The sequence below is a fragment of the Dendrobates tinctorius genome, unplaced genomic scaffold, assembly GCF_039654945.1.
Source record: "Dendrobates tinctorius isolate UK_male_01 unplaced genomic scaffold, ASM3965494v1 ptg000202l, whole genome shotgun sequence".
Taxonomy (NCBI): Eukaryota; Metazoa; Chordata; class Amphibia; order Anura; family Dendrobatidae; genus Dendrobates; species Dendrobates tinctorius.
In genome coordinates this window covers 2,040,064-2,051,782 of record NW_027361869.1, presented here as the reverse complement: position 1 = coordinate 2,051,782, position 11,719 = coordinate 2,040,064, and the positions used below count along the sequence as shown (strand labels likewise).

Here is an 11,719-nt window from a genome sequence, read left to right as displayed (position 1 = left end):
GAGCTCCAGCAGCAAAATAAATCATTGTCTTTTCTATCTGGAAGAGGGGTATTAGCGATCTACCATGGAGATCAGTGGAATGCAAGAAGGAAGCATCTGACCATGGGGGTGATACATATATATATATATATATATATACATCTAACAAAGTGCTTTATTTGACTAGTCAATGCAGATTTACTTGGGGGGAGGGGTTTATATCTTTTTCAATAGAGCCTGTCACTTGGGGGGTATGTATGGGGGTCTATACAGAATTTAGACGTGGTGGTCTATATTCATATTGCAGCATCGTCCCTTTAAGAATTTCCCATTTTTTATCGATTTTGCTTGGATTTGAGTGATTTTTGTATGGGAAAATTTCCTCTCGCAAAAAAAAAATGCTTGCAAGGGATTTATGTGGGACATAGATCTGCTATAAGGCTCCATTCAACTGTATAAGTATAAAGGGGTTTTCCTTCACTTTCGACAGTAGAACCCACAACTAGCGGCTATTGCACTGCGGCTATTCAGAAGTCAGTCCTGTGGTAGGATGGATGGCATGAACCTGCTAAAACAGGAGCCATTCATACAGAGAGGGACTCCATTCTGGCTTGTAGAGGGGGATCTCAAGTGGGAAACTTCCCTCCATGATGTCAGTATGACCTTTCGTATGTTTATCTATTTTGTCGCTATCAATATAGATAAAGGTCCCAGCATGTTCCCCCAATAAACTTGGCTAAGCGCCAGGGGTTTCAGCATCTGGGCACATAGTGACCGGATTATAGTCAGGATGGTGAAGCTGGTTGCTCAGTTGAGCCAATACCTTTGACTGATCGAAGCTTGATTGCCTACAGCTGCCACTAGGGGGAGCCAGCTTCGTTCAGATTTATACAATGTGTATTGCACTATATACTACAATCAAACGATTGCAGAGAAACTGAAAAATAAAGTAGAAATAAAAAATGTTTTAAAAAATAATTTTCCCCATTCAAAAATGAAAAAAATAGAAAATGAACATATTTGATATTGTTTATTTAAGCTATACATTAAACGCAAAAAATCAATATGCAAGAATTGTAGCTTTTTTGGCTAATGCACTTCCCTAAAACATACAATAAAAAGCGATCAAAATGACTCATGCCTCGTACTGTATATGCCTTAAAATGGCATCAATAAATATGAGAAATCATAGCACAAACCACATTTTTATTTACAGGTTATGAATTTTTTTAACCATTAAAATATATATATATTTTTTTTTAAAAAAAAACCTTATAAGTTTGGGATCGCTGTAATCGTACTGACCTGCAGAATCCTTTTGCCAGGTCATTTTTAGCACACAATCATCGACGTAAAACCAAAATCCAAAAAATAATGGCAGAAATAAGTTGTGTTTTTTTTCACCGCTTCACCCTACTTGGTGTATTTTCCCATTTTCAGTACAGTATATGTTAAAATGAATGGTATCGTTCAAAACTACAACCTGCACCGCAAAAATAATAAGCCCTCATACAGCACTTTTGAGGGAAAACTAAATTTGTTATGGATGTAAGAAGAGGAAGAGAAAATAATTGTTGTACACATCTGTATACAGTAAGCTCCCCCTAGTGGTAGCTTAAGGCAGCCAGAATTTTATCATCTAATTCTAAGACTGAACTTAGGGCTTACTACCAGAATAACAGAACTCTAAACCAAACCATATGTGTGTGTGTGTGTGTGTATATATATATATATTAGGCGTCGGGGTTCTGCAGCTGCACAGCAGGAATCCAGAGCCTTGCATCCAGCGGTCTCCCATTCTCGACCGACTGCTCAGGAGCCTGCACAGCAATCTAGGCGTCCCAGACGCTCTGCTCAGACCAGCTCTGTAGGACTGGTTGTTGCTGCCACCTCTGGGTCAGCAATAGCAGCGCAGGCTATCCTGCAGCAAGCCACTCCAGAGGCTAAGTCCTCTCGTAGCGCTACTGGGCATGCTCACAAGACAATCTCCCATTGGAGATCGGGAGCCATGTGCTCAGGTCCTTCTCCTGATCTGATTGGTCCAGAGAGCTGGAAGGTCCTGGAAGCGCACGGCTATAAAAGGTCTGCATGGCCGCTCGGCCATGCGCTAGTATAGACTCTACTTGCTGCATGTGTGAATGATGACGGATGCATGAACCTGTGAATGACTCATTAAGATTCCCCTCCCTCTGATATTACGTGTGTGGATAGGGACTTAGTCATAGAGTCAGCACCAGTCAGTGGCAAGCCACAGTGCATATCATCACCTAACTAGCGTCCGACAGTGCGCCCCTCCTGGGCACTGTCGCATAGCGGCTGTGTCAGTCGCCGAGCTGCTGTAGTCTGCAGCACCTGTGGGCGTCCGCGATAGCGACACCGCACGCACGGTAGCTCTAGACGGACTCTGTCCCTCTGCCTTGGGCCCAGCTCCTGTGACCATATACCGTGTGTGCATTTCTCTGACACCTGTGAGTCCAACAGGCTCAGTACTTATGTTTATGTCTAAGGCGTCTCTGTGAAGCTAACAGAGTAAGCCGAGTGCACACTGGGTGACGTTCAACCCGTGTGCGATATACCGCCATATTGTGCGTCTGCCATTATAAAGCAGCAGTTTAAGACCTCTGCACGGTGGACCCTGGGCAGCGAACGCACTTTCTATTTTATATTTAGTGCGTTCCGCCGTCCCTAACATATATATATATATATATATGTGAGTGTGTGTGTATATATATATATATGTATATATATATATATATATATATATATATATATATATATAGTGGCCATAGACCATGATGTTTACCAGGATGGAATCTGGAACGGATGTTTGTGCCTCTATATTCAGTTTAGGCTCTCAGTATTTCTTCTCCTAGAAGAGACAGGATGTTACACTTTACATGCTTGTTACATGAAGGACGTGATCCCGTGGTCGGCACACACCTGTCTATACCACACATATATTATGTAAGGTGCCATAACTCCACCTTAACAAGGTCAGCATCCACTTGTATCCTCTGTGCCCCTCACCATATCCTCATTATATTCACATTTTAGGGGAATTAATTAACTTATGAATGTGCAGCAAAATGGCCGTGGAGGATCCCATGTTATGTGTTTTATAGTTTACAGCTCCTGCTCTGGATTGCTGGGGCTCGGATACTTTTAGATTTTGAGATTTCGGACTTTTTCGGACATGATGATACCAAATATATTTATTTTTAATGGGTAATTTAAATTTTTTTAAAAAAAATTTCACTTTATATTTTTTAGTCCTTCTGGGAGACTGTTGTCAAATGTTTATCTCTTATATTTGCAGGATTATTATTATTATGCATTTATATAGCGCCATTTATTCCATGGTGCTTTACATGTGAAAAGGGGAGATATAAACAAGTATAATAAACATGTGTAAGACAAGGGACACACAAGTACAAAAGGAGAGGGAACCCTGCCCGCGAGGGCTCACAGTCTACAGGGATGGGTGAGGATACAGTAGGAGAGGGTAGAGCAGGTCTTGCGGTGGTTCAGTAGACCGACGATCATTGCAGGCTGTAGGCTTGTTGGAACAGGTGGGTCTTCAGGTTCTTCTTGAAGGTTTCCATTGATGGTGAGAGTCTGATGTGTTATGGCAGAGAGTTCCAGAGTATGGGGGAAGCACGGGAGAAGTCTTGTATGCGGTTGTGGGAAGAAGAGATAAGGGGGGAGTAGAGAAGGAGATCTTGAGATGATCGAAGGTTGCGTGTGGGTAGGTACCTAGAGACCATGTCACAGATGTATGGAGGAGACAGGTTGTGGATGGCTTTGTATGTCATGGTTAGGGTTTTGAATTGGAGCCGCTGGGCAATAGGAAGCCAGTGAAGGGCCTGGCATAGGGGGGAGGCTGGGGAATAGCGGGGAGACAGGTGGATTAGTCAGGCAGCAGAGTGTAGGATGGACTGGACCGGAGCCAGAGTGCTAGAGGGGAGGCCAGAGAGTAGGAGGTTGCAGTAGTCGAGGCGGGAGATAAGAGCATGCAGTAGTCGAGGCGGGAGATAAGAGCATGCACTAGTGTTTTTGTGGTTTCGTGGTTGAGGAATGAGCGGATCCGCGAAATATTTTTGAGTTTGAGGCGACAGGAGGAGGCGAGGGCTTGGATATGTGGTTTGAAAGAGAGCGCAGAGTCGAGGATCACCCCAAGGCACCGAACGTGCGGGACTGGGGAAAGAAAGCAGGATTCATCGTGTCCGGGCACAGTGCTTGGACTCATTGACATTGGATGGAACGGTAGTACGAATGTGTAACCTCTGATTCATCTAATCTCTTGGTGAAACAGGGGCCTGCTACCAAAACCTTATAAACTGTGGGGGGCCCAGTAGTCAGACTCAGAGCAATTAAAGGAGTTATCTGTGACTGGTGACTTAAGCCCCCGTCACACTAAGCGAGATCGCTGCTGAGTCACAAGTTTTGTGACGCAACAGCGACCTCGGCAGCGATCTCGCTACGTTTGACAGGTAGCAGCGACCAGGCCCCTGCTGTGACATCGCTGGTCGTGTCGGAATGTCCTGGACATTTTTTTGATTGTTGAGGTCCCGCTGGGTAGCATGCATCAGTATGTTTGAAACCTTACCAATGACCTCGTTAGTGACTCAGAAGCGAGACACATAGGCATGGATTTGCGTTGATTCGAGGTCTGAATCGTCAGAGTAGCTGCTATGTGACAGGGTCCCAACGACCGCCGACATCGTTAGAAAGGTCACTACGGGTCGCCGTATCGTTGCTGCGTCGTTGGGAACATCTGACTGTTTGCATCTCACCAGCGACCACATAGCGACACAGCAACGATCCCTACAGGTCATATCGTTGTCAGGATCGCTGTAGCGTCGCTGAGTGTGACGGGGGCTTTATTCTTAGGGTTGCAGTCAGACGGCCATATAAATTGGCCCAAGATCTGAACATAGGTCACGGACTGGCCATGTATCTCTCGGCCCAAGCGAGACAGTTTCATGTATTTCGATCTGTCAGGCTCGGAACGGAAGAGCCTCTTGCCAGTGCATGCCCTGCGTTCTGATCTCGATACGATTCATACGGCCATCTGACTGCACCCTTAGGATACTTCATCAATATCAAATTGGTCGCAGTCCAGCACCCCCTCTAATCAGCTCCACACTGCTCAGCGGCCGTTGCTGCAGCTGATCACTTATTGAAGCCAATATCTCAGTCCTGGACAACACCTTTAACACTGAGCACTTATACTGTGGATAGGTGACACATTTTGTTTACGGTTAAACCCCTTTAATGTTATAGGCCCCCTATTACATGTATGAACACCCATCAGTCATTATGTAAATCACCTGCTTAATATTGTCGCAGCCCCCCTCATTCCTCCAAAATAAATCCGATTGGTCAAGGCATGGACTTATTTCACCAAAAGGCTTGTTGTATACCAGTAACACCCCAAAAGATCCGCTATATACCGCAAGACTCTGCAAGAATTGGGAACACCCAACAAGATCAGCAGTATAATGGGAATGCCCAACAAGACCTGCTGTATACTGAGAACACCCCACAATATTTGCTGTATATCGAGAACATCCATTGAGACCTGTGGAATGCTGGGAACACTTCACAAGACCTGCTGTGTAATAGGAACACCCAATAAGACCTGACATTTTGGGAACACCCAACAAGAGCTGCTGTTTATCAGGAATGCCCAACAAGACCTACCGTATATCGGAAACGCCCAACAAGACCTGCCATATATCGGGAATGCCTAAAAACACCTGCCATGTACAGGAATACTCCACGAGATCTGCTGAATAACGGGACACTTCACAGGACCTGCCATATACCATTTACTGCCATATACAAATCATGCAAGACCTGCCGTATACTGAAAATGCCCTACAAGACCTGCCATACACTGGGAACGTTCTGCAAGGCCCGTCATATACAGTGAAAACCATACAATTTCGGACGTATACCGGGAGCACTCCACAAGACCTGCTGTATATCGGGAGCACTCCACAAGAACTTCTATAAACTGGGAGCTCCCACAAGGCCTACTGTGTACCCAGACCTCCCCACAGGACCTACCGTATGCCGGGAACACCCAACAGGACCTGTCGTATACTGGGAGCACCTCGCAGGACCTTCCGTATACCGAGAGCACGCACGCACAAGACCTGCCGTATACAAGAGCACTCCACAAGTCACGCTGTATACTGGGAACTCACCACAAGGCCTGCTGTATACTAGGAGCTCACCACAAGGCCTACTGTATACTAGGAGCTCACCACAAGGCCTGCTGTATTCCGGAAACAAACCATAGGACCTGCCTAATACTGGGAACACCCCAAAAGACCTGACGTTTGCTGGGAATACCCTATCAGAACTACCGTATACTGTAAACACCCTACAAGACATGCAGTATACCTTGAACACTTCACAAAACTCCTTCCTTGCTGTCTGATATATCCAACCCCTGACAGGCACCATTGTACGATATTACTATTATTTATATAGCACCATTGATTCCATGGTGCTGTACATTGAATTAATTTAATTTACGTTGCTTCTCAGTGATTTTAATGGTATGATCGGTGAGTAGAGGTGGTTTCCATCCTGTGGCTTTCTATCTATGCTTGGGCATACTGCTCGCTGTAGTTTTACAACAGCTGGAAAGTAATAGGTTAGAAACCACTTGTTTATATTTTCATTAGCCAATGCTTCCATCAGCTATAATTTCGTTAAGGTGCTTGTCTGGCAGCGCTCACTTCCCCAGTAGAGGTGAGCATTGCCAATGACGTTGCGACCCCACATAACTGCCAAGACGGAACAGCGTGCAAGGAGGCTGTGGGAGACACATGGAGTCTCAATAGGGCACCTGTATATGTTATAGTGACATTTTCCAGTAGAAGCAATGCTTCTAGTGTAGAGAAGCCCCATAATATGGCATTGTGATGGAATCTTTCAGAATCAAAGTCATAAAGCTGTAGTCCATGGGCTCGAAGGGAGCCGTAATACAGCAGTGGGCAAGAATCCTAATGATGATCTTCCTATACATTAGATCAGGACACATTCATGACACCTGCTGATTGTGCACTCGTCTCGTAACGTCATCCAAAGGGAAAATCATCGGCACCAAGCAAACCCTTTACAGTTTGAAGATCATCACTAGGGTACATGGAGGCGGCTGTATTACGGCCCCACGGACCATTGCTTTATGTCTTCCAATGTGTGTGAATCCGCCACAAGACCAAATTACTGAGCTAGTTTCCTCTAGAAGCGCTGCAGCGAGTGGAGGGTAGCAGCATAATCTGGCACGTGGAGAGTAGTGTGAGGGTGCAATGGCCCCATGTGCCTCGGTGCAGCCTCAGTGCACGCAGCTCCGCCATATGCATGAAGTTAAGGGTTACCCTAAAACTTTTTTTTGATGGATACCAAAGATGTCACTCGCTTCTTTACTGCACAAAGTGAGAACACTCGCTCTGCTTCACAATCCCCTCTCATGACCGACCTACGGGTACGTTGTAGACCTCGGCCTCTTTGATCCCCCTCGGATTTCCAGCTCTCGCCCAGCGGAGGGGCTTTGTAACGCGTCACACACATATATGTCAAAGGGCCGTTTGTTTCATTCTTACGTTTTAAAATGTGTTATAGCGGCTAGACTGGGACATAATCAATTTCTCAATAAAATAAATCCATTACCTTCCCCAGGGCCTTTGGTTTCAGCCTATTAAACCAGTTGCATTTCTTTCGGTTTTGTTTTGTGAGACGCTTTGATCTGAGACCCCCATAGTTTTACAATGAACAACCCCGGTGCTATCTAAATGGCTTTAATACATTGCTGGGGTATTGTCTGTGCTCTGCCTGCTCCGGCCTCTCACTCACAAGTGAAAACAGAAAGATTATTGCTCGTTTTAATAGCACATCATCATTGGCCAGGAATAGAAAAATCCAAGACGTAAATCTGATGCACCTTTATCGTCCCCCATACTTTATACTTCCATCCAACCAGTCACATAGAAGAAAAACGGACACCAGGGATTAGATTGAACCACTGAATGTTTATTTATTGCTATAATGTTTTGCTGTTTTTTTTACTTTTGCTCTTGTTTTTTTTTTTCTTTTTTCTTAGATATTTACACTGTTACATGAAAAGAGAAATTTCAAGTATTATTATATTCGTCCATTATTTTTATAGCTACAATTGTTCGCCTGTTGCTTTAAGTAACCGCAAAACCATCAAATAAATAACATGGACAAAGATATCCCGATCTGCACCCTAAAAACGTAATACAAGTAAACCAAGATATCACTCTCTTATAAAACATCTGTATAACATTTATACTATTTATTAATGAGCAGAAGGAGCAAGACAAGTCAGCAAGATCAAGATCCTCTCATACATGGTGGTGGGGCATATGGAAGGCTTGGGAGAGCCAATGGTGTAGGAGGTGTGGCAGGGGTTAAATTAAAGGAGAAGCTTATATCCACCAATTAAGGATGGATAGAATAAAAATATGTGGTCCATATGTCTCATATTATACAAATACCCTCCAAAAAAATACAGCTAATCAGTAAATAGGGGAAAAAAAAATTACATCAATATTACCTTAAAAAAATCTATTTTATTTACAAAAGCCGGTGACTCGAATTTTAAATTCCCTTTTGTTTTGTTTTTTTTTTACGCTTTTCTTAGTGTCGTTTCTTTTTTTTTTTTAATTATGTTAAAAAGCTATATTACATATAAAAATAAAACATCTGTTCGGAGGTGCTTAGTTCTGGAGGCTTTTATCAAGCTTTAAAAATAATATACATAGCAATAATACAATAATAATAATAATATGAATAATTATACTTATCAACAGTGCAAGGTTGGGGAGGATAACACTTTTTTTTTTCTATCTCTTTTTTAATACTGCATAAATTGGTTATTAACCCAACAAAAAGAAAAGAAAAATATTAATTTATGGCAATAATTCCTTTTTTTTTTTTTTTTTTTTGTCGCTGTTCTTGTTTGCCCCCGTCTGGCCTCTTGGTGAGTACCTTCAGGAGTAATCTCCGGGGGAGAGCCGCCCAGGAAGGGTTAAGGGAGTCCACTCCCCCCCCACCCATAGTTTTCTGCTGTCAACCAGTTGAACTGTGGTTGTATTCACTATCCAGTTCCCCAGTGTCAATGGCAAAAAAAAAAAAAAAAGCACCAGGTTTCTTGTCCTTTAACAGTGCAAGGATTAACCAGTGACCCATTCAGCTCTCGAGTCCTTTCACCGATGAGCAGCAATTAACACGAGCACTTGCATTCAGATAGTATTGGATACTGGAAAGGGATCCATGTGCAGAACCGTTGCCTCGACCAGCCCTGGCAGTGCCACCTTAAAAAAATTTTGGTGACAGATTTATGGGGTCTGCAGTACATACCCTCTGGTAAGGAGCAGGACTTCTCTGCAAAGCATTGTCCTTCCTTGATGAACCTTGGCCAAAACCTGATCCCTAGATCCTTCCAGGTGTACAGTACCGGGCAGTAGGTGTAAGCCCACAACCACTGCAGGAACTTCCGCCTGGCTTTCTTGCCTATCTTGATCCTGCCACCATAAGGTGCTTCGCTGAGGTCCATCTTCTTGAGCTCAATTGGTAGCGAGCCAAGGGTTTTAGTTTTTGTCAATGAGTCTTGGGTAGACGTGTTATCAAGGTTGGGCAAAACCACCGCCATAAAGTTGGGGTCAAAGTTGCTGCCAAGTTTCTTCCTCAGTGTCCTCTCATCCAAGTCCTGCTCTTTTGGATCTTGTTCCGGATCTGGTTGCTCGATAACAGGTAAGACCGGTAAGTCTCCACTCGGAGAAGGTCGAAACCTAAGAAACGGTTGGCAAGACCCCTGATGGTGCACCAAAACCAGGCAGGAGCAAAGAAGAACTGCTTGAGGCAGATTTATCCTCTTCATGATTTTTGGTGCCCCCCCTTCAGAGAAGAACAGAGTTCTCCCAACCCCACCCTCCTGATGGAGTTTTTTTTTTTTTGTCAATGGAAAGAGTAAATTTTGCAAATAATCCAACAAGAGCCTTCAGTATAGACGGCACATGGGTAAAACGTTATTTTCCCCCAAAAACAAATCTCTTATATTCTTTCCTCGGCCCGTTTGGTAGAGCGCAGAAATAGACACAAAGTCCAGAGAAGATGCTTTAAATAGATCAGCGGCGTGTGTGACACACACACACAGATGGATATACTGTATGTGATCTCCAGCCTTGTGGAGCCAGGAAGTTCTCACAGAGAGGTAGCTGTGTCCGTCAGCAGGGAGAACCACACAAGGAAAGCAAAGATCTTTAATTTACCCCTTTTCTCCAACTTTTTTTTTTCAGTCCTCCCCCTTCCCTCTCTCTCTCTCCTTCTTTCCTTTCTTACTCCGGTGAAGGATCTGGCTCGCAGGACATAAAAATTCACAGTGGAATAGTCTCCATCCCCATGGTGACATCCAGGACAACTTGTCTAGACTCTGCAATACAGTCTGAGCTCAGGGAAGGAGCCAATGGTATAAAAATAATTAAAATTAATCCTTTCAAATTGGGGGAAAATTATAGGCAGGGAGGTATGGCTGCCAGCGTATCCAAAAAAATCGCACACTTTCCAAGTTCTGAGTCTTTAAAACTTCTGCAGACAACGACTTCAAAAATAGGACAACCCTTCAAAATATCCTAAAACTGTAGAATGGTCTTTCTTCATTTAGACAGTTCCAAAATCCCAGAAGAGATCCAGACCTGCATTGAGGTAAGGCTTCATTTTGGAGGATTTTTTTTTATTTTAATTTTTTCTTTTTTGCAGAAGTAGCTGTTATCCAAGGAGTCTGCCGGCCGCGGGGGAAGAATTGGGGTTTTGTCACAATTCCTCTGGCTCCAGTCTTTGTATAGAGAGGGTAACAAGCCTTTTTATTTAGGAGCAAATGAAAAGACATAGAGGGCAGTGAGACAGCAGACACATGGAGCTGTGTGTGCGCAAGAAGGGAGCCCTTTTTAAAAAAAAAAAAAAAAAGCAAAGCTCTTTCTTTTCTTTTTTTTCTGGCTGCTTTGGGTGCAAATGAGATGTGGCTGCTTGCGGAGGATTAAAACTTTCTTTTATAATACAACGCACAGACTTTCGCAGTATCACATTGCCCAAGCAAGCTTTATATCCAGATGTCCTTCAGAGTTCAAGCATGGTGTCTACCATTCTGGCTTCCTCTGTGAATGGCCCCAGGGTCTGTCTCAATGCAATGGCCAGATGGGAGCTGGAGAGCAGCAGGTAACTGGTTCCTGTGAGCTGGGATGTCCAGTGCAGGTGCTTTGTAGGGCTCTGTCCTTCCTCTGTACCTGCTGGTCGCCCTCCTCTGTGCAGAGCTTGCAGTAGAGTGACTTTCCCCTGGTGCTCCTGACTGCTGAATGTGCTGCGCTCCACTGTCCAATGCAGGTTAAATATCTCCCCCTGATGGTGTGAATTGTTAACTGACACTACCCTCTGCAGTCACTCCCCCCCAAACACATACTCTCTGACAGCCTTTCCACAACAACCTCCCCCCTCCATCCCTTCCCAGACCCCCTAACCAATTGAGTGTGTCTTCTGGGTCCTGCGACCCTGGGACGTCTCTTGTTAATCCCATGCAGATTGGAAGGGGGGGGAGCGTGCAGCGATCATACACTCCTGGCAATTCTGCACTAATGTCTCGGGTCGCTATCAGCCGGAAAAAAAAAAAAAAAAAAGATGCCGTCAAATTTTTTATCAATTTTTTTTT

The 11,719-nt window shown here is 44.2% G+C and overlaps 1 protein-coding gene across 1 annotated transcript; it reads right to left on the bottom strand.

Annotated features, from left to right (window-relative positions):
• Positions 1 to 8,004: 8,004 nt before the first annotated feature.
• On the bottom strand, positions 8,005 to 11,466 carry LOC141057064 (noggin-2-like). The gene has a single exon (XM_073553575.1). It carries the CDS (start codon positions 9,896 to 9,898, stop codon positions 9,242 to 9,244), a length of 657 nt encoding a protein of 218 aa, XP_073409676.1. The 5' UTR covers positions 9,899 to 11,466; the 3' UTR covers positions 8,005 to 9,241.
• Between the last annotated feature and the right edge of the window lie 253 nt (positions 11,467 to 11,719).